Genomic DNA, 26820 nt, shown 5'->3' with positions numbered 1-26820 from the left:
CCACTTCGCCACGAATCCTCTTTCTTCAGCTCCTCTTACTCCTCACTCCCTCGCATCACAGCTCCCTTCAACTCGTCTGTGTTAGTACCACCACCCCACGCGCCACAAACGCAGGCCACAGAGCGACCTGCTGATCCGACAAATGCTCATCAACCCGACAGTCATCCAACACCATCTCAAAATGTCTGAGCCGCAAGCCTCTGGCACTTCTCTTCCTCCGCCGCCCGCACCTGCTGGCGCTCCCGGCTACGACAATGGTGCTCAGGGCAATCCGCAGGCCTCCCAGGGCCACATGCCTCCGCCGTCGCTCGCGCCTGTTATAATCCCCCAAAACACCAATCCCATTCCTACCGCCGTCAGCTCTCCCATGTCTGGCAGCGTCATGTCGCCTACCTCTGCAGGCGGCTACGTGCGTCGCGCAGCTCCCGAACCGAACAAGCGTGCGCTCTACGTTGGTGGGCTGGATCCTCGCCTGACCGAAGATGTCCTGCGTCAAATCTTCGAGACGGCTGGTCACGTCGTCTCGGTCAAGATCATTCCCGACAAGAATGTATGTTTGCGCCCCCACCTTTTGCTTCGCCGCGTCGCCGCCGCTTTCTCCACACACGCGTCAACACTGCTGCCAACAATGCTCCTGGTCACACGGGTCCGAGCGCGTGTGCGCTCTTGGGCCAATTGCGCCTTCTCGCTGCTACCAGTGCTGCTAATGCGCGCCTTCGCGGCTTCCGTCGCTGGCCTGGCTGGCGCCTTCCTCATCACTTGCAGTTTGCGGAAGCTACTGCTAACGAGACTGATTTTTCTTCGCAGCAGAGATTCCACTCCAAGGGCCTCAACTACGGCTTTGTCGAGTACGACGACCCTGGCACCGCCGAGCGCGCCATGCAGACTCTCAACGGCCGTCGCGTCCACCAGAGCGTAAGTTTGATTGCACGCCAAGCCGTTCGGCTCCAACTGACCTTTTTGTTTGCCAGGAAATCCGCGTCAACTGGGCTTACCAGTCCAACAACCAGCCCAAGGAGGACACTTCCAACCACTTCCACATTTTTGTCGGCGATCTTTCCAACGAGGTTAACGATGAAGTCCTACTCCAGGCCTTCTCCGCGTTCGGCCCTGTCTCGGAGGCTCGCGTCATGTGGGACATGAAGACGGGTCGCTCTCGTGGCTACGGCTTCGTTGCTTTCCGCGACCGTTCTGATGCCGAAAAGGCCTTGAGCTCCATGGATGGCGAGTGGCTTGGCTCCCGTGCCATTCGTTGCAACTGGGCGAATCAAAAGGGCCAGCCCTCAATCTCCCAGCAGCAGGCAATGGCTTCCATGGGCATGACCCCGACTACCCCGTATGGACACCACCACTTCCCTACCCATGGCGTGCAATCGTACGACATGGTTGTCAACCAGACTCCTCAATGGCAAACGACCGTCTACGTCGGCAACTTGACTCCCTACACCACCCAGGCCGACCTTGTTCCTCTTTTCCAAAACTTTGGCTACGTGGTTGAGACGCGCTTCCAGAGCGACCGTGGCTTCGCTTTCATCAAGATGGACACTCACGAGAACGCCGCCATTGCCATTTGCCAGCTCAATGGCTACAATGTCAATGGCCGTCCTCTCAAGTGCAGCGTACGTATCAATCCATTCTCTTGTTCAATTCTTGCTGACGATCCCTGGCAGTGGGGTAAGGACCGTCCCCCTACCGGCCAATTCGAGGGTTACTCGCCCGCTGCCGGTGGTCCCAACTCGGCCTATCCTCCTACCCCCAGTGCATACTTCCCTCAATACGGTGGCCCTGGCGGTCCCATGGGCTCTCCCCAGGGTAAGTTGTTCACGGCCAGACTCGCAGTTCCATTATTAACGGCAGCAGCAGGACCCAGCCCGGGTGCTCAGCCATTTGCTGCTCAGAGCCAGGGTGGCTTTGGCGGCCCCGCCATGGCTCAGCCCTACCAGCAAATGCCCGGCAGTGCTGGTGGCTTTGGCCGCGGCAGCGCGGCAGCTCAGCAGTGGGCTCAGCCGACCCCTGGTGGCTTCAGCCAAGTCAACAACGGCTATCAGGGCTACTCTGGTTAGACGATTTTCCTTGCAATGCCCACGGTCGAGCTTCCTCCGATTACGTCTCTCCACTTCATGTCATCCTCGAGATCTTTACCCATGCTTGGATAACTACCGTATGGTCGCTGCCCCTCTTCTGTAAAAAGCTGGGATGCAAGATTCCTCTTTCTTCCCTTGCGTCGGCATTCATGCTGTAGTTGTCCACTTTTTTGTTAGAGGTCGACGGGTTTCACTAAATTGCTGCTGCTTCAATGGGTTGACGAGTGACTCCACGGGGTTTTTGTTTCGGAAGCACTCACCAAAGCATGTCAACACGGATTTCTTTGTCGGACTCTGGGGTTCCTTTATAGTTCATGCTGCTGCTCTCGTTATGTCTTTCTCCGCGCGGCAACGACGGTGCCTGCCGTTGGTCGTCTGCGCCGAGGCTCTTGATTCAATTTCTGAAGCGAAAAAAAAAAAATTTTTGCTCTCGCAAGCCGGTTCGTTGTCCTGTCTGTCTTGTTCTGTCGTCTCGATCCTCAAAGATCATGATGTAACGTGCTCCTATATTTTTACCTTGTTCCTCTCTGCACTGCTCTGCAAACTCGTCTTGCCATTTCTCTCTCGAGTTTTTTTTTTTTTTTTTTTTTTTTTTTTTTTTTTTTTTTTGTCACAACATACCCCCTTTCGTATCGTCGTCGGCAGGAGCAGTCGTTTTTTGGTAGGCCAGACAGCCGTCGTGTGTTTCCGCGCCTTTTTTTCTCCTTCCGCGTCAAATGGGAGAGGTAAGTCCCAAAAAGTCGTTCAATCGAGGCACGGAGGAGGATAGGGCTGGGCTCGGCCGGGCCGGGGTCGGCATAGTTTGTTTCTACTGTTTTACACTTCTCTTCTTTGAAGCTCGTGGTGCACTGGGTGGAAGGAGGTTGGGGAGGCGTGTCCTGAGGAGTAGTTGGTGACGCGGCCACTGCCCAGAGCGATTTGACCACAAATACGATTCGATTGATTGATTGATTGATTGATTGATTTTGATTTTTGCTTGATTGCGGTGTCCTCGAGTTTGCTGTCTGTCTGTCTGTCAATTTCACTTTCGCCTTGTTGTCAGCGTCTAGAGCGATGATGCATCGTCTGGCAGTTCGACTCGATTCAACTTGCGCATCGCACCTCGTCGGCTTCGATTTTTTTCGTCTGATCGCGCCATCGCATCACTTCGCTTTTCCGGCCGGTAGAGCATTGAGGAGATTTTGCCGCTTTTGATCCTGCACCAAGACTTCATGTCTTCCATGGGGAGTTTCGTGTTTATTATGGCAGACAGGCGAATACCTAGGTAGCTAGGCATGTTGCAGCAGCAGCAGCAGCGAGTGAGCAAGTGAGCGTTCTGGGCCCCTCTTATCAAGCAAGCATGCATGTACCCATTTCTATATACCCCTCCGTTGGCAATGCTGATGGTATCAATGGCATTTCATCTTATTTTGTTCTGCTTCGGTTGTTTGTCTCCATTATCCACCAATCTTTTTTGTGTTCATGTCTCGTGTCATGGAATTGAAACTGACGCTTCGCCGTTTTCCACGGCTGTCGATGATCAGTGGCTCCGGTTCCTCGATGAATTCGTCGTCAATTAGACGATCGGATCGGTGGTGACGGCGGGCACATACATGCACGACGAGTTTGTGTGGGCGATGGATGCACGCTTGTAGGCATGGCTACGTAGCATCTATAGAGAAAGGATTGAGGAAAGAGGAAAGATTAAGCAGACATGAGCATCAGGAATTCACAAACCTCCATGTCACTTCCCCGACCTACCTACCTACCTACCTACTTACCCATCTACTTACGCCATGTTGTCGTCGTCACCCTACCCTCCTCCCGATCTTGCAGTCACAGCACCACCTCACCTCTGCTCCCTCTTCTCTCGTCGGTCAGCCCCCCGAACCAACTTGCCAATCACCCCCTCTTTCTCGACGCGCTCGCCTCCTCTCCACTCCCGTCCCCGACGCATCGCGACACAAACCAAGTCCACATTCCTCCGCCACATGGCCTCTCTTGCGACAAAGGTTAATTTTCGGTTCAGGGACCATGGACAGAACCGGTTCCTGGGGACATCCGACAGGACCCTGAGAATGGATGGAACAGCAGGCGATGCCGAACCCGTGGTCCCATCACATGATGCGACGCGCCAGCGCCACCTCAGGCAGGCAGCACCACCGCGGCGGCAGCAAATCTTCATCACAAAGGGTCGCAAACCAAGGGTTAGTCGCAAGGCAGAAATCCAGCAGCACGCACCAGTACCCGTATAAAGCAGTTACTCAATCACTGATGGCCTCTTTTCGCGCCAACAGTAGTGGAACAGTCAAGGATAGAGTTACGTACAACAAACAGATTTCCGTCATCAAAAAGGACAAACGCCAACGTCGCACGTCGTCTCTCATGCTTCCCCCGCCACCCGGAAAAAAAAAAAAAAAAAAACCAAAAAAATTCAAGTACGAAATCAACAGTCGGCGTAGTGGCAAGCCTGCCTACAAGCCCAACTTTTCGCTGGCCATTTTGACGCCCTTGACCCTGTTCGCAATCTTCTCAAACGCAATGTCGCGCGCGATGTCTGGCGAGCCGTGCTTGGGCTTGACGTCGATGCTGAAGGGACTGAAGCCGCAGTCGTCGGCTTTTAGTGGTTGTGTATTAGTCAGTACAGTACTTTGATAGCGACTACTACGACGTGTGAAAGGGCTCCTTACTGGCACCGAGCTGATCCACAGGGATGTGCTTGGAGGCCGCGATGAGCTGTTCGCAGACGTCTTCGGGCGTCTCGACTTTTGGATTCAGCGGGTTGATGACGCCGACAAAGGCAACCTATCGTTTCGTTTCGGTAAGCGGTATGTGCTTTTCCTCTTTCAGGCAAAACGGCCCCTATTACATACCTGCTTGACCCCCTTTGCGTCTTTTCGAATGTGTTGGCCGATTTCCTGGTACACCTTGTCCTTGTCCTTTTCGCTCGCGCACTGGATCAGGAAGTATCCTGCGTCCATCTGGAACAGGCTGGGCAGCAGCTCGTGGTATGGAACTTCGGCGCTGTGGACGCTGTCACAATCGCCGCCGGGGCAAGTATGCACGCCAATGTTTTGCCGCTCTTCGGGACTGAATCGCGCGAGGACCGCGTTGTTCAGGTCGATAAACGTCTGGAGGAGTCCGGCGTTCGTCCATGGATTGCGCGGGTCCTTCTTTGCTGTGAGGCGGCCTTCGGTGAAGTCAATGCTCACGCGTTTGGCGCCGGCGGCAAAGCAGCCTCGGATGTCCTTTTCGCATTCGTTGACCAAGTCTTTTACGAACTCATCCTTGGGGTAACCTTCGATTTCGCCTGGGAAAAGGTTAAACACCAGCGACCGAACCAGTGGGTTCAACCAACCTTCAAGTGGATACAGCAAGTAGAGCATGCTTGGGGCAATGACTGCCTGCTTCATTGAAGACCGCTTCGCCAGGCTCTTGCTCTTCTCCAGATACTGATAGGCGTATGTCCTGTACTTAAATGGTCCGCTAACCAATCTGGGCAGCTGTCTGTGATGGCCATCATCAAAGTAGGCAAAGTGTTGGCCGTCTGGAGCAAAGTTTGGACCGAGACCTTTTCCTCCAAGCGTGTCGATAATTGGATAAGTAGCGAACGAAGAAGCCTGGTGGGATCAACACATCTTCTCCGACGTCACCTTCCACGCCTCGCCACAATTGAGTGTGAGACATACCCGCTGCTCGCCATCGGTGACAAGCTCCTGGCCCGTCTCTTGCATCCTGTGGACGCTGTCGGCAGCCGCCTTCTCTTGGGCCATTAGGAGCTCGGCCTGCGACGCCTCTCCTCGCTCGTACTGCGCAATGATGTCTTGCAGGAACTGTGGGCGCGGCAGCGACCCGACAGCCTCGGTAGGTATTCCCATTGTGGTTCCGATTGTTCCAGCCTTGGTCTTGCTACTGAGCAGTCGTCAACGGGGAATTTCGCAAGCTGCGTAGCGAACTTGGAGCGGGGCAGCGGGCCTATATTAGATAGATGCCGTTTCCCCATTCGCGTGGGCAGCGGGCAGCGGGCCAGTTCATGGCTGCTAGTCAGGGTCCCATGGAATGGTGCGGCAGGAGCTAGGAGCCAGGGCCCATCAGTCCACGTTGGATTCATCGGCAACGGAGATGGTGGAACCCTCCGCACGCGAAGCTAATTTTAGGGCAGCAGCACTCGGATTCTGCCTTTTGCTTCGCTATGGCGAGATCATTTCGCGAAAATTTCCAGAGGCATTCAAGAGTTTGAGAAGCCTATCTGTCGTCCATGAAACAAAGCTTGGTAGAAGACCAAAAGTTGCGGTAAGAAGCAGCCGAGTCGATGGGACCGAAAGCCTTGGGAACGTGGGGCAAAGGATACGTCCAACTGTGCCTCTCCTGACGATCTGTTTTCGAGGAGGGGAGAGGTTTGGCAATGTCGCAGGAGCAGATGCAGATGCAGAAGCGGAAGCTTTAGGGACCGTAGGTTTCAACCGACTGCGGGAGGGACTGAATGCTTCGGTGACATTGCGGATATTACTCGGATCAAAGATTAGATAGACCCACTCGGCTGTCCCAAAGTTGTTGCCGGCCATAGAGCCTCTTTAATGTGACTGACCTCTCTCTTCCTGACTCATTGGACCTCACCTACTTTACGCTGCTTTTGCCATCGTCTCTACCTTTTTTCACGACACACTGCCGTGCTCCATGCGACTACCTTTTCTGCCTTAACAAGCCGGAACCAATTTGAGAAAGAGCATGGGTGATGCTATTGAAGCAGCAAAGACCTTTGAAGCAAGCTCAGCGGCCGAGGTCTCTGCATCAAAGGTTGCCGAAGACCTACAGACTCGATGCGATACTGTTATGTGTGAGCTCAACACGTTCGAAGCATTGCTCCATGAACGCCAAAAGCCTGCCGTCAGTGGCCTTCGTGGTCTGATATCCGATGTCAACGCCGAAAAGCGCTTCGTTGGGCGCCTACTCGTAAAGGCAAAGGCCAACGATGAGGTTGAAGACGCCTACGATCGTTTGGAAGCAGATAACAAGATTAAGCATCAGTTGAGCTCCACCAACCTGGCGTCCTACGAAGCACAGTGGACGTCGGTGAAAAGATGCCATGGCTTGGTTTCCTTGCGTCAGACCTTCTGGAGAAGCACAAAAAACCTCCACAAGTCCAAAGACCGCTCTCAATCCCCCGTCTCAAAAATTCGCGAACATGTCAAGAGGACGCAAGACGGCGTGCTTGTAGATGCAGTCGTCGACAACGGTTGCCACCTGGCTCAAAGTGTCCGCAGTTTCCGAGCGCCAACTCCTCTTTCAATTGGCACGTCAAGGCTGGTGCAATAGCGACAGCGATTCCGACGACGAAGACTTGAGTCGATTCCGGCCCTCGGATAGTGATGAAGATGACGAGGTACCGATCCTCAAACTCGCCCGTCAACTCTCCTCGGCAGCCTTTTCCAATCGCCACAAGTACATGCACCCGAAAGTCCAGCTGATCCTGCCACGCATATCATCGAGCAAAAGCGTCAGGGAAATCTCTGCCATTCTATCCAAAATCCGAACTTTGCCCTACATTGAGCTTCGCTGCCAGGATTCGCTCGAATCACCTCCACCAACCCAGGCCGCGCTGGAAAATCTTCTCGTCAACGAATTCAACTCGCTGACTTCTGTGCTCAACATCGACTGCACTCTTCTCGTCGCTCTGGCCTCGGACATTTCGCATGCAGGCGTCCAGGTCCAACCGTGGTATCCAATGGCCGTCCAAGGACAGATCCGCGACGAGCAGCGACAACCGCTGATGCCTCACGTGCTGTATCCAGCGATCGCCAGCTCGCGGCGGCTATTGTGTACAGCTGAGGCGGCCGATCGGATGCGCGATATTGTCGCCACCATCGGGACCGAGACTGAAGTTCGGAGAGCGGAGCTGCTCATCGGGGGCGAAGCCACTGAAGGAAAATCGAGCGCAGAGCTGCGTGAGGAGTTGCAGGCGTTGTCAGTACACCCTGTGCCATCTGGCTTGCAACTACCCATCGGTGTCGTCGACTTTGACTCGACCTCAGCGCAGCTGCCAAAAGTGGCGGAGAAGGTCGTCCCAAATTTGACGCCAATCAACCAGAGCATCTTTCTTTTCGGCTGGTCAGAGGGCATCACGACGTTGAGCTCAAACGGCTCGGTCGCTCGGCAGATTGAGATGTTGATTGAGACGCACCGGACGGCGGATGATGAGGTTGGTCCTGACGTGTGGGTATGCCCCATGGCGAGGAGTTTGGTTGCCAAAAAAGGCCGACGTATGGACAGGGAGGACGTGGGCAGCAGCTAGACATTTGCATGTTCCCACTTCTTCACTAAACAGCATCCACATTCCCTTGGTCTCGATTGCTGAGCTCACGGACTCTCCTTGTCGCTCTTCGCCATATGTTTGTGCACGACTTTCCGCTCTGCGCCTCGCATGCCTTTACCCCTGCCGGGCTTGTGGCTCGAGACTTTTTCAGCCCAGAACTCGACACTACCCAGCATCCAGGTCGCTTCAAGCTCGTCCACAAACACTGGTTGTCCAAAGGGGTGCTTAGCTGTCCGGCGGTCTGGCGAGGAAAGGGATGTTCCGGCCGACTGGTCCGCTTTTCTCGATCCGGCGTGCGGTACGCTAAGCATGACTTGGGCGACAGCTGAGATGGGTGAAGAGGTAAGTTTACTCGCCATGTGTTGGTTTGGGGTGTGGCTTGTCGCGTGAAGTTTTGGCACACGTGGCTGCAGCTTCTGTATGTTCGAGGTGGAATGTTTCCTTTTGCCTTTCTCGTGGCATTTTGAAGATCTTGGAATAGCCCTCCTCGATAAAGATTGGAATACTCTTGTCTTATCCTGGTGGAATTTTATGTGAGTGCTCACAATCACCATTATCAGCCATCACAGAGCTCAAAGTATTTCCAACAGCAACGCTCCGCGTTGGCGATCTTGGACAAGAAAGCCATGAAACAGACAAGGCGAAAACATGGCTGCAAAACCAAAGTTCCACCTCAGCCATGCGACCCGCGTCCTCTTTCTCCCGAAAAAGCCTATCTGGTAGCTCCCATCGCCCTGAGAGATCTTGGCTTGCGGAAGGCTTTTCCCAACAGCCAGCTTGAGCCTCAATTCTTGGCTAGATATCGGTGAGAGTTTCGAGAAGCGAGCTGACGGCCAAGGTTCTTACTCAAGGCTGTGGTTTGCAGGCTTCTGCCACGGTCCCTGTGGTTCTTGGTTACTTTGGTGTGCACAAGTCGAGGAAAATCGGGATGCTGAGTAGAAAGCACAGGTGCGAGGTTCCGACTGGATCTTGACAAAGAATCATGATATACACCGCACGTTGGAAGCTTTTGATCTTTGAGAATAAAACAAGGCTGAAAGATCAAGTTGAAGGAAGGCCTCCAAACAAAAGGGCTGGTTTGGAGTTGTGCCAGGCGTGGAATGTCTGGTCTAGAGGACAAAGGCCGAAGATCTTGGCACCACAATAAGCTGGCTCCAGCTGAAATGAACATTGAGCCATCGAGAGAGATATGACAGCCAAGTCTGCAAAAATCTTGGTGTTGAGCGGTGCTCCAGCGGCAGCTGGACGTTTGGAGACAGAGCGCACAGACGCTCGCTTCCTTAGATGCCCCCGGTGTCTGTGCACGGACCCTTCTACACGCCTCGGCCTGACCGTCAACTCACCATCTCGACGCCGGGCCCGCCCATACACCTCCACATCTCCTTTGAAACCAGACGGTCTGCTGCGGCCCTCTGTGGCTAGAACCTTGAACTCCACGATAGACTCGACTCGAAGCCACAAGGATTCGAGACGAAGCTTGATTGCTTCTCACACTGGCAGCATGGCGAGCTTCTCTTCGCATCGCCTGGCACCGCAAACGCGCGACTATACGAAGCTCATGATCAGTCCCAGAACGGACTGTTCCGACCGACATTTTTTGTGAGGCTCCCGGCTGAGTGCCAGAGCCGCTGCAGCTGTTTATTCGCAAATCTGCCTTCTCCTCAAACCAACGCCTGGTTCTGTCCGTGTCGGAAGAAAACCAGGGTCCAAAATACCGTCTTACTAGCCAAGTCAGAGTAGAGTACCTTAGACACGAGGTCCTCGTCCCTGGACTAGCCGTTTTGGAGCCGTGCTATCCTTCAGCTGGCTGGTCTCGACTCCTTGACAAAAATGGCAATACCTTGTTGATCGAGTAATAAACACGACGACATCTGCCATGATTGCTGCTCATCATCAACTGCCTTGCATCTTCTTCACTCTCTAGGAGACAGCGGGTTTCGTTCCTTTCGTCCGTTTTTTCGTCGTCACTCTTTTGTCAACACTCCTTTTTTCGACAGTCACTCTTTACTTGGTATTTTTGCAAATACCGTCCTAGCCATCATGGCACCACCAAACCCACACTCTTTGAAATGGAAATCGCTCCTTCTTCTTTTACCTTCGATTCTCGAGTCCGCTGAAGCGGCCTCTCTCTTGGCTGAGAAGCGGGCCGCTTTGGTGATTCCTCCAAACCCAGCTCCGGGCTGGAGCTACCTGGGATGCTTTGCCGATACTGGCAACCCAAGAGCCTTGTCTGGCATCAACCAGGCCGGCAACACCAACACCATCGAATCCTGCGTTGCCTTTTGTCAGTCCAAGGGCTTTGTTCTTGCAGGTGGAGAATATTCCCAGGAATGTTGGTGTGGTAACTCGATTACCACGGCCAATGTGACCGACTCCAACTGCAACATGGCCTGTTCTGGCAATGCCACCGAGCCTTGTGGTGGTCCAAACTTGTTGTCTGTCTACAAGAGCAGTGCTAAGCCTCCGCCAAGTTGCTCTGGTTCCACCGCGTCTGTTCCCTCTTACACGACGTACAACGGGACAGTCTTTACCCTCGAATGTGGTATCGATCGCGCTGGGGCTGATATCAAGAACACCAACCCCGGAAGCTTCACTGGCTGTCTGGCTGACTGCGACAACACTCCCGGCTGTGTCGATGTCTCTTGGGCTGCCCCAAATGGTCCCTGTTACCTGAAGAGCTCCTTCGCTGGCAATGCCAACCAAAACGCCAACATTTGGGGCGCTAAGCTCTCGATCAAGGGTACCGGTCCTGTTACTTCGTCTTCTGTTGCTTCTACGGCTGCTCCTGTTTCGACCGTAGCTGTGTCTTATGCATCATCGACGGTCATCACTTCCGCAGCGGCGTCGACGCCAGCAGCCGGCACCACTCAAACTTCGGCCTCCATCGTCAGCGCCACACAAGTTTCCAACACCACATCCGCCGCCCTTAGCACGGCCTCAACGGCCATCGTGAGCACCACACAAGCTGTCAACTCTTCCTCTGCTGTCCAGACCTCATCCAGCACGGTCCTTGGGGTGACTCCTGCTTCCAATACGACCTCGTCTGCTGCCGCCGCAACTTCCAGTGTCTTCATTGGCTGGAGTTCTCTCGGATGCTACACTGACGGAGTCAATGGCCGCACGCTCGGTCAGGGCATGAACGTCGATGGCGCCATGACCCAGGACAAATGCCAGGCAGCTTGTCTGAAGGGCGGCTATACTCTTGCAGGTGTTGAATACGCAGGAGAGTGCTACTGTGATTCTCAACTCCGCAACGGAGGTGCACCCGCCACCGATGGATGCACCATGGCCTGCAATGGCAACTCGACCCAAATGTGCGGTGGGCCCAACCGCCTGAACCTCTTCCGCTACAGCAACGGCTCGCCCGCCGCCTCGACCACGAGCACCACAGCAAGTTCGAGCACCAGCGCTGCCCCGGTCGCTTCCATCTCCGGCTGGAGTTACAAGGGCTGCTACGTTGACAACAAGAACGGCCGAATCATGGCAAACCAACAGCCCGACAGCAACACGCTCTCCAACGAGGCTTGTATCCAGACTTGTGCCAAGCAGGGATACAGCGTCGCCGGTACTCAATACTCCTCGCAGTGTTTCTGCAGCAACTTGTTGCAGAACAGCGCCACCCTGACTTCGGACAACGATTGCTCCATGACCTGCAGTGGCAATGCTGCTGAGAAGTGCGGTGCCGGCAACCGCATGTCGGTTTATTCCAACCTGACCACCGTTCCCTCTTACGGAGTCCCTACCGCGCAAAATTCCAGTCTTCCCGGTCTCTGGACGTACAAGGGATGTTTGATTGACAATGTCAACCAAGTCAGAGTCTTCCCGAACCAGCTCATCCTTTCCAAGAACAACACTGCTACGAACTGTCTGACCATGTGCTCCACCTACGGATATGACGCTGGTGGAATGGAATACGGCGACCAGTGCTTCTGCGGTACCAAGGGCGATGTTGCCAAGGCCAACGCTCAACTTGCTCCGGAGTCTGATTGTTCGTTCCCTTGCACTGGTAATGTTACCACACTCTGCGGAGCGGGCAACAGGATTTCCTACTACACCTGGGAGAGCACCAACAGCACCAACGCACTCACTACTTTCAACTATCCTCAGGGCAACGACGCTGGCTCCTACGAATTCTTCATGGGAAGCGTCGTCATCCCGCTTGTTGTGACTCCCATGCGCAACGGCAAGATCAGCTTTGTTGAAAAGTCGGGAACTGGTCCCCCCAACTCCACTGGCGCGTATGAGCTGGACCCGTCTTTGTCGAACAACATTTCCGCCGCTTTCAGGCCCCAGCACGTCAAGACCGACGTCTTCTGCTCAGCCTCTCTCATGCTTCCCGATCGTGCGGGCCGTGTGTTGAACATCGGTGGTTGGTCTCTTCAGTCGACCTTCGGCACTCGTTTGCTGTGGCCGGATGCATCCCTGGTGTGTCCGGCAAGAACGACTGGCAGGAGAACCCCAATGAGCTCACCCTGCAAAACGGACGCTGGTATCCCTCCGCCATGGTCATGGCCAACGGATCCGTTCTCGTTGTTGGAGGAGAAGGTGGTTCGAACGGAGTACCGATTCCCACATTGGAAGTTCTTCCCAAGGCTGGTCCTGTGGTTTTTGCTGATTACCTCAACCGCACTGATCCTAACAACCTGTACCCCTTCCTGGCACACCTCCCTTCAGGAGACATCTTCGTCTCTTACTACAACGAGGCTCAGATCTTGGATCAGGTCACTCTGCAACCCAAGAGGCAGTTGCCCAACATTCCTGGTGCTGTCAACAACTTCCTCAGTGGCAGGTCCTATCCTTTCGAGGGTACTGCTATGCTCATGCCCCAGGTTGCCCCCTACACCGATCCTCTCCGCATCCTCATTTGCGGTGGTTCTTCGCCTGGTGGTGCGGCTCTCGACAACTGTGTCTCCATTGCCCCCGACGCCCCGAACGCCAACTGGACCATTGAGCGCATGCCTAGCACGCGTGTCATTGGATGCATGACTGCTCTTCCCGATGGAACGTTCCTCATCCTCAACGGTGCCCACCAAGGTACTGCCGGTTTCGGCTTGGGCGTTGACCCCAACTTGAACGCCCTCCTGTACGACCCTACCAAGCCCGCCAACCAGCGCATCTCCATCATGGCCAACACGACCATCGGTCGCCTGTACCACTCCGAAGCGGTCCTTATGGACGACGGACGCGTCCTCGTCAGCGGCTCCGACCCTGAGGACCCCCGCTACCCCCAGGAGTACCGCCTCGAGGTCTTCAACCCGCCGTACATGCTTAAGTCAAAGAACGCTACCCGCCCCAGCTTCAACATCAACAACAACATCGACTGGGCTTACGGTCAACAAGTTTCCTTCACCGTCGCCAACGCCGACACGAACAAGCTTAAGGTCTCGCTGCTCGGCGGCGTGTCCAGCACGCACGGAAACTCGATGGGCCAGCGCACCTACTTCCCCGCCGTCACCTGCAACGGCAACACCTGCACGGTCACGGCGCCCCCCAACAGCTCCGTCTGCCCGCCCTCGTGGTTCCAGATGTTTGTCGTCGACGGCACCACCGGCTTCGTCTCCAAGGCCACCTGGATCCGTGTCGGCGGCGACCCCGGCTCGCTCGGCAACTGGCCCAACTTCCCCGACTTCGACCTCCCTGGCGTCGGTCCCGCTATCGCTGCTGGCGCCATTGGCACGGATAAGACTGCTTTCAAGGTGTCTGCTGGCAACGCTACCGTCAGCAGGAGGTGGGACCGCAGGCAGGTTGAGGCGCTTGCTGCGGAGTCGTCCTGAGAAAAAAAAAAAGTTGATGCATTGGGTCCTGGTTCTTGTTGGCTTGCCACAAGTGGCTTCGCCTGGACATGGGTTTTTTTTTCAAATTTATGTTTTTCTCCGCGTGTCATTTTCTGCATTTTCATCTTTCCATTCTTGTTGCGCGGTCTTTCATTGACGTTTGGCGCGCATCTGGAAGGTTGATTCTTTCAGTTTTTGCACGTGTTGACTTTGATCATCGACACATTACACTCCTTCTATAGAGCGGCATTGCTTCTTCGTTTTGTACAATTTTTTGTCCCCATTTGTTTTGCATAGAAGTAGATAGACTTACTTTTGAATTTCGAGTTTCATTTACTTCAATCAACGTCGATCCTATCATGCTCTTGACTAACTTTCACCTCTGCTCTTTCAAAACACAGAAATTCAAAGATACAAACGGAAGCTCCTCCCAATCATCAGACCTGGCTTCAACCAATGACCTCGTTCTCAACCATAGACTTTGCCGCAGCGCCTTTTCCAGAAACACTCTTCCAAGCACACACAATACCAGTGTCGTGAGAGAGACTCTCCTTCTTTTTGCCCTTTCGCCCGAGCGAAGAAAGAGCACTCTTCCAGTCCACTCCACTCGCACTTCAACACACAATGCGCGCAAAGAGTGACAATGGATCCAGAGTCGCCCGATCCCCTGCAAGTTGGCATTTTGGGGCCATTTTCTCAACGGGGAGGAAGCAACAACCCCGCTGACGCAGACCTTGCCATGAGGTAGGCTGAAAAGGTCGAGCGACCCGACCAAGCTCATTCGAAAAAGTGAGTTTCTAGGTGCAGCCGGACCCAGCGGAAGCTCCATGGCGTGGAAGTTGGTCAGGATAAGGGGTGGTGGGACTCTGCCACCGCTGGAGGGGAACGACATCCCGTGAATCCACGCGTCGTCCGCGGAGACAAAGACGGCAGCACGCGCATCTGTGCTTGCTGTCCCCAGAGCAAGGAGAATCGGGTGGTTTGGCGACCTTCAGGAGCTGCAGCTGCCGCAGAGGGATGAACTCCTTGCCACGTTCCGGAACGACGCCCCATTGATGGTCTCCTTGACGCAGAATTGAAATGCCGCGTTCAGGTGTGATGGCGCTTTGAAGGCCGGTGGTTGCGAGCAAAGTCGTTGACCAAGGTGCGTCTCGGCGTTGCGTCAAATATATACATGTGTTGTCGCGAGTGGTGGTCGATGATATATACAGTAGAGTTGTGGGCGCTGAACTAACGCAGTAAAGCTGAGAGGGCAAGGAAGCTGCCAGAGGCAATATTGTTGGCGTCCTGGACATGCTGTTTCTCTCTGGCATCGAAGTTGCAGTGTTTCGTGACTGGGACAACTTGAATGTCTCTACCATGTGTAGCATATCGGATGTTGATCTTCGTGACGGCTGGGTCAACCGACATGGCTGCCTTGTACGCGACCCCGAGTACGTCGTCTGAGCGGACCTTCTTTCTGGGACGGTCGGAGGTCCAGATACGATAGGAAGTCCAGATGATGGTGCCACCCAGTGCTCCGTCATTGTGGTGATTGATGGCCCAGCAAAAGCGGAGACTGTTCTGAGACGGTGAGAGGGGGAAGAACAGGTCAGAGGGCACACAGCTGGTCGGTAGCGCCATCGCTCGCGAGTAGTCGCGACCGCCTTCCTTCTTGAAGGCTTCCACTCTGCCTTCGACAGCTGTGGGGGTGCGACGAAGAAGGACCATCTTCGTAAGCTGGACGGGAGGACGACGATTGAGGGGACGTGTATGCGGGGTCGGAAAGCGGGTCTGCATACGTGGGCAGCGTTCATGGCTGCCTGCTACTTAAATTGAGCACCATGCTGAGCAACCGCGCAAAGTCGTGGGGAATGGAACTATGGTGATGGTTAGAGCCCGAATATGAAATGACTTGTGGATTGGTCGGAGCCTTAGACAATCGTGGTGGTGTCGCTTTCCGACATGTTGAGTCTCTATATAGAGAAATGACATAGTCGACGTGTCTGGAAAAGACGATGATCTGAAGACTGACGAGATACTCAAGCCTTGCCCATGTATATGAAAATAGTTATACAAGATTTTCAAGGGAAATACGGAGAGAGCATGTGAAAAAGACCAATCGCTCGTGGCAACATATGGCAATACTTATCAAAGTCAGGAGCAGCATCGATGCTTCCGTGCGTGCCGCATTCTCTTCCGCAAACTTAAGTGGACTGGTTTGACAGGTCGGAGAAGGGCGGTTATCATGGTCAATAAAAGATTGTGCTGCGGAGCACCTGCCCGCGAGGCACATGCGCAGATTGGTCAAGCAACATGGTGATGCAGGTCTGCTGTCGGCCTATGCAGATGAGCAAACGGCAGCCGCAACCAGGCAAGACAGTCCAGGGTCCGTCACGAGCCAAACCGTCGCGCAGGCCAGCAAAATATCGCCATGCGTCAAGTCGTGCAGGCTCCTCAAAGTCGAGTGCTCATTTCAGTATTTTCGTGGGGTATCTCACGGCTCCTTCTCCCTCTTCAAGTCATTCACGACCATGTACCTACCAATCGTGATCCAGCCCCAGCGAAACCAAACCATCTGCGACGCATGGGCCTTGGCCATAGCCGTTTGCGCGGTAGCAACGTCAGACGGACCGCTGGCAAACAGCAGCGGCGACGGAAAAGATCCTGTCTGCTTCCTCTGCAGCAGTATGCTTCCAACCGTCGCTGGCGAGTCCAACACGCTGGCGTATTTGCGCAGGATGTTGACCGTCGTCAGAGTGTATAGCTTGATCGGACACTCCCAGCCGGCGTGCCGGTGCATCAGGGCCTTGAGGAAGGCGTGTGCGCCGTGGTAGAGGGAACGGTGGTTTGGGTGGCCGCTGATGCCTTGGGCGTCGAAGGTGATGAGCACGTCAATCGTCGCTTCCGGGGCCGAGGTATTTGGAAGTGAGGCCACGCGTGGGGCAAAGGCTTTCGTCAGGAGGTTGGATATCAGGCGCGGGTTCCACGTTACGGACATAGAGTCGGGGAAGTTGCTGTTGCTGCGGTGTCAGTGGTAGGCTTTTGGGCGCGAGAGGTATGCCGTACGTGTCTTCAATAACGAGAACGTCTTCTTCGCTTTTCAGACCAAGAACAGTGCCGCTCTTGACGAGCTCCTTCTTCCTGGTTTCACCCAGGCCATCGGCGTCACCTAGGTTAGGATTTTAGCACTTAGGATAGTAATTGTAGCAAGATTGAGTGTCATCCATACCACTCGAGAGACAGAGGATCTTGATGTGATTACCCAGCTCAGGTTTCGCGAGTGCCTGCACCGTAGGCGCGAAGAACATGGCCTCATCGTCGGGATGCGCGATCAAGAGACATATCTTCTTGTTCCTGAGCGTGGGCAGAGACTTGCTCAGCTGCGTCGTGTACATCCAAACAGACAGAGCAAGGAGGGGCAATGAGGCCCACAGAAGCCAGTTCATGATGAGCCGAGCCTCCAGAGAACAATTGCGGTGGAATGACGACGCGAAGCCCCTCGCGTCTGAGGTCGTGAGGCGGAACAATCCTGGACCCTGACTGACGTCGGCGCCGCGCTGATCATTCAACGACGACTGAGCTCCATTGGTACATGTACTGCAGAGCCGCACCACTCACTTGCCAACAACAACACCACCACACACGCGACACGCTCTCTCCGCTAAACCACACGGCACGTCAATCGACGAAAAATATGGCCGATGAGACGAATCAGCCCCGCAACCGCAAAGAGCGGCGCGCCGCCGCCCGCGCAAACGGCGGCAAGCCCTCAGCAAGCAGCACCGGCACCTCGACATCAACACCGCAGCACCTGAACGATCCGCACCCGGAAATCCCCATGGCAGTCCCAGACTTCACAAAACGACAGTCGAAAACGCTCCTCGACATCGCGGAAGAGCGAATGAAGCAGCTCAACGCCGACGGCAAGTCAATCGAGAGCCTCGAGGGCGAGGAAGTCGAGTTCCCGATGAGCCCCAACGACGACCTGGACTTTGGTCCCGCAGCCGAAGCCGTGCTCTACGCCTTTTCGCTCGGCGTGACGCATTTCACCTTCGCCGTGCTGTGCCACAACCAGTACCGCGAGGAGATTGTGTGGCGCGAGGTCTTTCAGCAGAGCTTGCCCGTCTTCCCCATCCTGTGGCTCGTCGTCTACCTCTTCCACACGCAGACGGCCAAGAAGCTGGGCGTTGTGCGAGAAATCATATTCTTTGGCGCAAGTATTGCGGCCGGCTGCTACTCGCTGTATATCGGGAATACGTATGGCTACTTTGCTGTCATGAAACAGGCCCCGCCGGTGGGCACGCTGTGGATTTGGTGCGTCGTCGAGATGCAGGTATACTGGGCCGTCCTCAGCATGGTCATTGTTGCAGCTTATGCGCTGCGCAACGGATTTACTGTTTTTTAGGAAAAGGGGAAAAAAGCATGGAGTTTTGGATTTCTTGGTTGAGGGTTGAAGGCCATAATCGGTACTTACAGAAAATCTGCCAGACACTGCGAATTTGGACAGGAAAAGATCGCTGGTTCCTTTTGACAAGCTACCACTTACACTGGCAGCAGCATTGAATCAGCTGAGCTACTAATGCCTGTTACCACGCATGCCATGAAATAAGCCTCCTTGTAGGCTTTCTGAAGGCCATTAATTGGGCAACTATGTCAACCTTCGACAAATCGATCTTTTTGGCATTCATTGTCACTGCATCGGCTGTTGGGCCGTCGACTCACACAAGGATCGCAATCTCTTCTCAAGACAGGCTCAGACCAGATATGCCCGGGTATTGAAGTCATGATTTTCTGCCTTTTCAAAAATCTAGGGATCGAAGTATAGCTAATGTAATACTTTTGGGCTTCCTTTCATCTTCAATCAATTTCTCTCTCCCCTGTTCGCTCTAAACCACCTCTTTCGCAGCCGTCACAAATTTCCTAATCTTGTCCAAATCTTGCTTCCCGTCGACCTCAATACCGCTACTGACATCAACACCGACGACTCTCTCACTGAGACTGCCCAATCCTTGCAAAACATCTCTCACATTTTCAGGTCCCAGGCCGCCTGCCAACAAGACTCTCAAAGTCTGGTCCTTCTCCAACGCCTCCTTGACCTGCGTCAAATCCAGTGTCTGCCCCGAGCCGCCGGCGCCCGAATCCAGTAGGGAAATCGCGTGGTAGCCGCGACGCGCAAGACCAGGCTCGCCGGGCTTGAAGGCGTGGATGACCGGGACGGGGATCAAAGAGGCCCACTCGACCGGTTCCGAGCCGTGGAGCTGAACAATGTCGAGGTTGAGCAGCTGTTGCTGCTCGAGAATGTACTCGAGAGGCTGGTTGCGGAACACGCCGACGAGAAGCGCTCGGTCGGAGCGGAAGAGGTGATGTTTTGCGGTGTGGGCAAAGTGCTCACAGGCCGCGTTGGGTATACTAGATGAGTTGCTACTTGAGGAGTCTGTTTTGCGCGCCTTGGGCGTGCTGTGAACCCCAGCCGATATTTCGAGAGCTGTGTTTGTGCTTACGCACCGTGAGCGACCTTCGACGAGGATGATGCCGATGAGGTCGGCACCGGACTCTATGGCGACCTTGGCAGCTTCAGCGGAGCGCGTGCCGCAAATCTTCACAAGCGGTGCACCCTTGCTGGTGGTCCTGACGGTGTCTTCAGAGCCTCCCAGCAGTTGAGAAATGAACAGCGCCGTCTCCTTGGCTCTCATCAACGCCTCGCCAACAAGGACGGCTCCAACGCCGTTATTCTTGTATGGCTCAACATCCTTGGGCCCAGAGATACCGCTTAAAGCGCACACGACGGTTTCCTTTGGTACGATGCTCATCAACCTGCTCGTAGTGTCCAAGTCGACCTCGAAGTTGGTCAGATTGCGGTTGTTGACGCCAATTACCTTGGAACCGAGGCCGACGGCGATGTGCATCTCCTCGACAGTGTTCACCTCGACTAGCGGCTCCATTCCAAGGGACTTGGAGTACAAGTACAGCTTCTTAAGGGTCGCCTCATCCAACATCTTGACAATGAGGAGAACAGTGTCCGCACCAGCTAGTCTGGCTTCCAGGATCTGGTACTCTTCAAAGATAAACTCCTTTCGCAGGATCGCTGGTCGGTTGGGCATGCCTTCCAGAGCTTGGCGCACATACTTGAGGTCGTCCAGGCTTCCCTTGAACCAGTCAGGCTCCGTTAGCACGGAAATGACGCTGGCGCCCGCGAGCGCATACGTGCGCGCCTGGGCGGGGGCGCAAGTAGAAAGGGAAATTATTCCCTTTGAAGGAGACGCTCTCTTGATCTCAGCCATCAGAGACAAGGGGTAAGGAGACTGCTTGAGGCGATCAGGGAATGAGACCAACGGAGGGGCAATGTCCATGTCATAGGCTGCCTGGAGGTCCACGGGCCTTTGCGACGGAATTTGCTTTTGAGCGGCTATCAGCTCCCGGCGGCGAGCGTAAATCTTCTCGAGAATTGAAATTTTCTTGTCGACTGGCGCAGCGCTATTGGAGCCTTGCGCGCTAGTCGTAACAGGCCCAGCATTCTTGGAGAGCTTCTCGTTCTCTGCCCAAGTACCACCCTGCATCTTCAAGAAGTTTTGCACCATCAAACGGCCGTCAGCCGTCAAGATACTCTCCGGGTGGAACTGAACACCCTCAACCACGTATTCTTTGTGTCTCACACCCATGATGATTCCTCTGCCGCCGTCCGGGCCGGTCGCGATCCAAGAAGAGACTTCCAAACATTCTGGGAGAGTCGGATGAGTCCCGGCCAGCGAGTGGTAGCGCGTCACTGGGACGTCCTGCGGAACGTTTGCATAGACACCTTTGCCATCGTGCCTCAAGGGAGAGGTCTTGCCGTGGAGAATCTCTCCAGTCACGTCGACACGACCTCCAAAGACCTCGTAGATGCATTGCCTGGGTACGTCAAGGTTAGCAGTAGCTTGCGCCCTGCCCCGAGCCTGCAGGCACCTACTCTCCCATGCACACGCCGAGCACTGGGACTTTTCCCGCGAAGTGCCGGATGGCGGCCCTGCTCACGCCCGAGTCCGTTTCTGGGTGTCCCGGACCTGGGCTGATGACCAATTGCGTAGGGTTCTTGGCAATGAGGGCGTCGAGTGTGATTTCATCGTTGCGAAAGACAGTGACCTTGGCGCCTTCGATGACAAGGTATTGGTAAACATTCCAGGTGAAGGAGTCATAGTTGTCGATGAGGACGAGATTGCGGGCAGATTCGAGCGGCGGCGAGGCAGCAGGATGGTGAGGAGAATGGTCAATGAGGTCGGGAGCAGTCATCGTGTCAGCCTCCAGACCCGGGGACGTTGCAGAGGGAGTTGGTGGATGGAGATGGTTTTCTTTTGGAGTCTCGCAGGATACCTCGCGACCTGCCTATTGAGAGGCCCGCCGCGGAAAAGCTCCGGGGCGGATCGGAGACCGACACAGCACACGGCAGCTCCACTCCCCCGCATTGGAGACGTCGGCGCTCTCATGCAGTGCAGACACCCCAAGGCGGTACCTTACTGCTCCTGTCAACCGCAACGGCTGCGACTTCGGGCCATGGCACTCCAAAATCTCGTACAGCAGCCCATGGTCGTGTGGGGCCCCACAATCAAATCCCCGCTACCTTGTCCCACAACTGCCGACCGCAAGCTCTCGACACAGCAGCTCGCGACCAATGATATATATCTGAGGCCGACTGCAAGCTCTCGACACGACTAATGATATATCTGAGGTAGCCCTGGACTGTCGGACGATGTCAGCCCTCAGGTTTTCCCCTGTCCCATCCTGCCACTCTTTTTGTTCTTTTTTGGGCCAGCTTGTGGTCTATGACCAGCTCGACACCCCGAACCTTTCTTGACCTCTCCTCTCTCTGCTTCAGCCTGATTCGCCATACTGTCATCCATCCCAGGGTCCGACCGGAGGGAAAGAGCTAGGAAGATGAGCAACCTCCCGTCGCACCAGCGTGCTGCTGTTGTCGTGGTATGCCTTCTCTCACCAAATCCCTCGGGTTTCATGTGTTTCTGTGCCACTTAGCATGGTTTCCTGCTCCATCAACTCCACCTGTGCCTGTTGATCTGCCATCTGGCTGACAGCGCACGCCCCTCCGTCACTGGCTTCCTAGCCGACTATGATCTCATACATGCGTCTGGCCATTCCAACATCAAATTCTTGTTCCGCTACTCACCATCCTCCTTCAATCGCGTCTTAATGGCTCGCAGTGGCTTTGGAGCGAGTTCTCACTAGTTGACAGGAAAAGTCTGATACCCCGCGCTTTGAAGTTCAAGACGTCCCTCTGCCAGAACTTGGGCCAAACGATGTCCTCGTCCAGCTTTCCGTCACCGGCATCTGCGGAACAGACTTTGCCCTCGCGACTGGACGACTTGGTCCCATTCGCCGCATCCTTGGCCATGAGGGAATCGGACGCGTCGTAGCGCTCGGGAGTTCACTAAACACGAACGACATTCCTGTCGGACAGCGCGTCGGCATCGCCTGGATCCGCGACGTCTGCGGGCGATGTAATGTCTGCCAGCACGACAACGGCGCTGAGAATCCGCGCTGTTTGAGACAGCTCCATTCTGGCCGCGAGTTTGACGGCACCTTTGCGCAGTACACAATAGCACCGGCGCGGTACTTGATGCCAGTACCAGAAGGCCTGCCCGACGAAGTCCTCGCTCCTATCCTATGCGGAGGCATCACTTCGTACAAGGCGCTCAAGAGCTCAGGCGCCACGCCTGGCCAATTTCTGGCTATTTGTGGAGCTGGCGGCGGCGTAGGCGCATTGAGCATCCAGTATGCCAAAGCCATGGGCTTCCGTGTCATTGCCGTTGACGCCGGGGAACCTAAACGACAATTCTGCCTAGACCTGGGTGCTGAAAGTTACGTCAACGTGGCCAGCGAGCGCGACGCAGGCGCCGCTGTTAAGGCTGCATCCCAAGGCAAAGGCGCTGCCGCCGTGCTTGTTGCAGCAGGCAGCGGTGCAGCATACAACGCGTCGCTGAGCATGCTCGCGCCGTTTGGGACCATGGTTGGCATTGGCATCCCACCGCCCGACCAACCCATGAGCTTCCACCCGCTGCAATTGATCGATTTTGGCTACCGCATCATCGGTAGCTGCACGGGAACACACACCGATTTGCTCGAGGCTATCGAGTTTGTCGAGAGGGGGCTCGTCAAGCCTACGACTTTGGCTGCCAAGCTGGATGATTTGAATCGCATTTTTCGCGAGACGGCGCAAGGGAAAGTGAGTAAAGACACCTTGTCTAGTTTGGATTGGATAGCGACGCACATTGATCTTCCATGCTGACATTTCCTCTCACCCAGGTCAGCGGCAAATACGTCATCAAATTGTGAGCCGAATGCGTCGACTACCCTGTCGTCTATCCGAGTATACGTACATGCCAGTCTTTTATCTCTACACACGGTCTATCTTTTCATTATTGTCGTTCTGTCTGTCTCGTTCGCGCAACCCGTCCTGACGGCGCATCCCACGTTTATCTTGTATAGTCCGGCGCTTGTCTTTACCCAACCGTACGTGAAGAGAGGTTGCAACGGCTGCAACTAAGTGGCAAATCAAGGTAGGTTACCAACCTAAGGCTGGGAGGCAGCGGTCATCGGGCAATTGGGGGGGGGGGGGGGGGGGGGGGGGTCAGGGGTTGAAGCGTGCTTTGGTAGCTTTTCTGTATCGTCGATTGCTTCGTGTTCAGTTTGCAAAGACAGTGTAGATTTCCATGCAAATGAATTGAAACTACCCAATCTGGACCCTGGTAGTTCGTAATTAGTCTTTGGGGTTTCACGCAGAGCATCCATATCGGGTTTGGCATTAGCGGAATGTGATGCGATGTATTTGAACGAGCAACGCAACCAGTGGATGCGAATGCAAATGCGAGTGCTCCTCCTCTTCACCCAGCATTCATCTCGTCGCGCCTCCGCTCTCTCTCTCTCTTCTCTCCACCTAACACCTCTCGACGCGGTCTAAGCGAATACAACACTCTCACCAAACATACCCAACTGACGTTCCTCAATTAAGCGATTTTCTCAACCGCATCAACAAAGAACGCACCATCTATTCAATCCGCCGCTGCCGTTCCTGCGCCTTAACGCGGCCCAATTGATCCAGCGCGCTCCACGGACGCTGCCACCACCACAAGACGGGCGTCAACAGCAGCAGCACGACCTGCAACTGCGCGAGATCAACCAACTGCGCCCAGCACCAACCCTCCCAGGTCCAAATCTCATTGGGCGGGACGTCCTTGCTCTTCTTCGCGCCAGCCGCAACGCCGCTACCGCCGCCGCCGCCGCCGCCGCCACCCCTCTCCCTCTCTCCCTCCTCCTCCTCCTCCTCCTCTTGCTGCCGCCCTTCCGAGAGTAGCAGCCCCCCACTCCAGCGCTCCCGGACAGCCACAAACTTCTCGACTTCATCAGTCACGACGCCGTCGAGCCCGCTGGCGACGCTCCAGCGCATCAGGACCTCCTTGTTGACGGTCCAATCGAAGACGGGACGGCGCTGGCGGCGCGCCTGGGCGCGGAAGCGGGCGCCGAGGGGCCCGATGAGGATGGGCGCGTACAGGTTGAACGAGATGTGCGGGAGCGAGTGGAGGAACTTGTTGGCGCAGGGGAGCGAGAAGGAGATGTACGTCTGCGGGTAGTGTGGAAGATGCTGCGCGGCGTGGGGGAGGTAGTTGGCCTGGTTGATTGGGTTAGTCGGCTTGGGTTTGGAGGTTTGCGTGTGGGTAAGGGATGGAGATGCTTACTGCCCAGATGCCGAGGACGATGCGCTGCGACCATGGTTTACCCGTGGGCGAGGGCGCGACGGACGCAATTTCGGCGGCTATGAGACGGAAGACGTCGTCGAGCTTGTTGTCGCGCTGCGGCAGGTCTTGGTGAGCACATGCTCGATGCTTTCACGGGGCTGACAGAGCACAGGTAGTGTTGTTCCCACACACCTTGATGTCAAGCAAGACCCAGACATCCTCCAAGCCCTCCGTTGTCAAGTACTTCAAGAGATCGCGGAGGCGAGCCAGCGGCACATGCGGCTCAGCCACTGTGCGGAGCGTCTCGAGGTAGTCCCAATTGCAGTCGATGACCTTCTCCTTCTTGCCGAAGCAGCGCTGGAGCGAGGGGTCGTGGGAGAGCACGACAGCACCGTCCTTGGAGAGGTGCACGTCCGTCTCGATTGCCTGTGCGCCAGCCTCGACCGCACCCACAAATGCAGCCATACTGTTCTCTGGGTATTTTGCTTTGTAGCCGCGGTGGGCAATGGCTTGCGGCACTTTGCGTCCATGCTTGTCGCGCCGGGCGAGGGCGAAGTCGGCTTGGGAGAGAGACATCCATCAGCGAGCTGTTGGTACTGGGACTTAGATGAGGAAGATGACGATGAAAGACGTCGTCGTGATCATGACAGCGGGAGGAGAACAGGTGTTGCTGGCGCGAAACGACTAATGACTAGCTTGGCGTACCAGTTGACAAGTCGGCCGCCGCCTTGAGCCGCTCAAGCAGCGGCTGGGATTCTGTCGGTTCCATGAGCAGTCGACGCCAACTGGGCAGAGTGATGCTCTCGCCAACCGTCGTCCTCAGACGCAGCGACGACGTGCTCCCTTCGGCCTCGAACCCAAACATGCTGGCGAGCAGGCGACGTCAATTTCTCCGAGTCGGTTCTAGTGGCGTGCACAGGTCTGCTCAAGGGCCGCGATGCTGCCAGCGCGCTGGTTCATCGCTTTCGCTGGTGGAGCTGAAATTGAATCGTCGACCCGCGAGTCAAGGAGTCACGCGAACATCGACCACTTGTCGGCATGCGGCTAGCTCCATATGGCGATGCAGATGATCCGGTGCATACCCGAGGGACGTCAGGCTTCCTTCAGCCGGTAGGCGAATCGGGAGACAGCCGTTGGGAGACGAGTCAAGTGTCATCATGCGCGTGGAGCCCATGGATGTTTGGCGCTCCGGGCGGGTCGCTTTTCATTTTCACAAAAGTCGTCGAGCGAAGGAGTGCAGCATCGGCAACGTGGAACTCACCCCATTCATTGTGCGCGGTCGACTTCTGCCAATGGGACAAGGCTGCAGATTTCTGGGCGTCGGTGCCGACACCGCGAGACAAGTTCAGGCTGTGATTTGTGAACTCCGATCCGATCGTTCATCCTTCTGGTGACACAGAGGCGGTGTTTGTGGCGTACGCAACGATTACGCACGACAGAACTCTCCTGCAGCTGCGCTCTTGACGCTGCCCCCGCAATTCGACACAGAACTTCTGATACGCGTCTGCTCGGGGCGCTTTGCCCGCGACGTACACAAGACCGTAAATACCTGGTATTGAACGGCTGACCCGGACCGTCCTTCCATCCGCCGATCGTCACGAACTCGCTGTGCGCGACGGGCCGATCCTGCCTAGATTTTGGGACGATCCGTTTCATCGTCAACATCGCACTGCTCTTGGGATGCGTCGTGTCGCCGATTTCGCGCTCACCGATGGCTGAATTAGCCATGTTACGCGCGAAGGCGTGGAAGCTGGGAAGCGCGTCCCTCCGAAACGGAATTATTAGCGAACGGCATCTTGGAACACAGTTTCGATGGAGAGCGAAACCAGGAAAGATGGAGTAATGTGCGCTGACTAGAGCAACTAGCAGGAAAGGGGCGCTTAAACAAATCGACCGTCGCTCTCGGCTGAAGGTGGCTGCAAACTAGTTAGATAGCCACGGACACATTTGCGTGCAACACTAAAGCA

General features: G+C 55.3%; 11 protein-coding genes across 11 annotated transcripts; 5 read left to right on the top strand and 6 right to left on the bottom strand.

Annotated features, from left to right (window-relative positions):
* Positions 1-181: 181 nt before the first annotated feature.
* IWZ02DRAFT_433181 (uncharacterized protein) lies at positions 182-2063 on the top strand (the record flags this gene model as incomplete). The annotated part of the gene is made up of 5 exons (XM_066766272.1): positions 182-550; positions 766-915; positions 972-1619; positions 1671-1812; positions 1864-2063. 5 exons carry the CDS (start codon positions 182-184, stop codon positions 2061-2063), a joined length of 1509 nt encoding a protein of 502 aa, XP_066623451.1.
* Positions 2064-4427: 2364 nt separating this feature from the next.
* Positions 4428-6031, bottom strand: IWZ02DRAFT_268560 (uncharacterized protein). The gene is made up of 5 exons (XM_066763447.1): positions 5753-6031; positions 5422-5683; positions 4937-5373; positions 4754-4868; positions 4428-4680 (listed from the first exon to the last, which is right to left on the bottom strand). Exons 1-5 carry the CDS (start codon positions 5939-5941, stop codon positions 4538-4540), a joined length of 1146 nt encoding a protein of 381 aa, XP_066623450.1. The 5' UTR covers positions 5942-6031; the 3' UTR covers positions 4428-4537.
* A 760-nt stretch (positions 6032-6791) lies between these two features.
* IWZ02DRAFT_433179 (uncharacterized protein) lies at positions 6792-8355 on the top strand (the record flags this gene model as incomplete). Its single annotated transcript, XM_066766271.1, has 2 exons — positions 6792-7299; positions 7328-8355. 2 exons carry the CDS (start codon positions 6792-6794, stop codon positions 8353-8355), a joined length of 1536 nt encoding a protein of 511 aa, XP_066623449.1.
* A 32-nt stretch (positions 8356-8387) lies between these two features.
* On the bottom strand, positions 8388-9045 carry IWZ02DRAFT_268514 (uncharacterized protein). Its single transcript, XM_066763446.1, has one exon. It carries the CDS (start codon positions 8928-8930, stop codon positions 8421-8423), a length of 510 nt encoding a protein of 169 aa, XP_066623448.1. The 5' UTR covers positions 8931-9045; the 3' UTR covers positions 8388-8420.
* Positions 9046-10416: 1371 nt separating this feature from the next.
* On the top strand, positions 10417-14150 carry IWZ02DRAFT_469661 (copper radical oxidase; the record flags this gene model as incomplete). Its single annotated transcript, XM_066768742.1, has 4 exons — positions 10417-10865; positions 11442-12727; positions 12760-14018; positions 14073-14150. 4 exons carry the CDS (start codon positions 10417-10419, stop codon positions 14148-14150), a joined length of 3072 nt encoding a protein of 1023 aa, XP_066623447.1.
* Positions 14151-14869: 719 nt separating this feature from the next.
* IWZ02DRAFT_268470 (uncharacterized protein) lies at positions 14870-16073 on the bottom strand. The gene has a single exon (XM_066763444.1). It carries the CDS (start codon positions 15944-15946, stop codon positions 14948-14950), a length of 999 nt encoding a protein of 332 aa, XP_066623446.1. The 5' UTR covers positions 15947-16073; the 3' UTR covers positions 14870-14947.
* Positions 16074-16363: 290 nt separating this feature from the next.
* Positions 16364-17689, bottom strand: IWZ02DRAFT_268491 (putative deacetylase LmbE-like domain-containing protein). The gene is made up of 3 exons (XM_066763445.1): positions 17362-17689; positions 17199-17301; positions 16364-17146 (listed from the first exon to the last, which is right to left on the bottom strand). The coding sequence occupies exons 1-3, from the start codon at positions 17576-17578 to the stop codon at positions 16627-16629; spliced, it is 840 nt and encodes a 279-aa protein (XP_066623445.1). The 5' UTR covers positions 17579-17689; the 3' UTR covers positions 16364-16626.
* A 137-nt stretch (positions 17690-17826) lies between these two features.
* On the top strand, positions 17827-18537 carry IWZ02DRAFT_490617 (uncharacterized protein; the record flags this gene model as incomplete). The annotated part of the gene is made up of 1 exon (XM_066769675.1): positions 17827-18537. One exon carries the CDS (start codon positions 17827-17829, stop codon positions 18535-18537), a length of 711 nt encoding a protein of 236 aa, XP_066623444.1.
* A 442-nt stretch (positions 18538-18979) lies between these two features.
* On the bottom strand, positions 18980-21518 carry IWZ02DRAFT_451761 (indole-3-glycerol phosphate synthase-domain-containing protein). Its single transcript, XM_066767542.1, has 2 exons — positions 21079-21518; positions 18980-21020 (listed from the first exon to the last, which is right to left on the bottom strand). The coding sequence occupies exons 1-2, from the start codon at positions 21396-21398 to the stop codon at positions 19019-19021; spliced, it is 2322 nt and encodes a 773-aa protein (XP_066623443.1). The 5' UTR covers positions 21399-21518; the 3' UTR covers positions 18980-19018.
* An 82-nt stretch (positions 21519-21600) lies between these two features.
* On the top strand, positions 21601-23728 carry IWZ02DRAFT_451758 (alcohol dehydrogenase). Its single transcript, XM_066767541.1, has 3 exons — positions 21601-22082; positions 22354-23343; positions 23424-23728. Exons 1-3 carry the CDS (start codon positions 22041-22043, stop codon positions 23451-23453), a joined length of 1062 nt encoding a protein of 353 aa, XP_066623442.1. The 5' UTR covers positions 21601-22040; the 3' UTR covers positions 23454-23728.
* Positions 23729-23922: 194 nt separating this feature from the next.
* IWZ02DRAFT_451756 (glycerophosphoryl diester phosphodiesterase family protein) lies at positions 23923-25884 on the bottom strand. The gene is made up of 4 exons (XM_066767540.1): positions 25559-25884; positions 25046-25413; positions 24854-24967; positions 23923-24786 (listed from the first exon to the last, which is right to left on the bottom strand). The coding sequence occupies exons 1-4, from the start codon at positions 25716-25718 to the stop codon at positions 24166-24168; spliced, it is 1263 nt and encodes a 420-aa protein (XP_066623441.1). The 5' UTR covers positions 25719-25884; the 3' UTR covers positions 23923-24165.
* Between the last annotated feature and the right edge of the window lie 936 nt (positions 25885-26820).

This window comes from Phyllosticta citriasiana (assembly GCF_038021145.1).
Source record: "Phyllosticta citriasiana strain CBS 120426 chromosome Unknown IWZ02scaffold_6, whole genome shotgun sequence".
In the NCBI taxonomy this organism is placed as follows: Eukaryota; Fungi; Ascomycota; class Dothideomycetes; order Botryosphaeriales; family Phyllostictaceae; genus Phyllosticta; species Phyllosticta citriasiana.
This window is presented reverse-complemented; position numbering and strand designations above follow the sequence as displayed.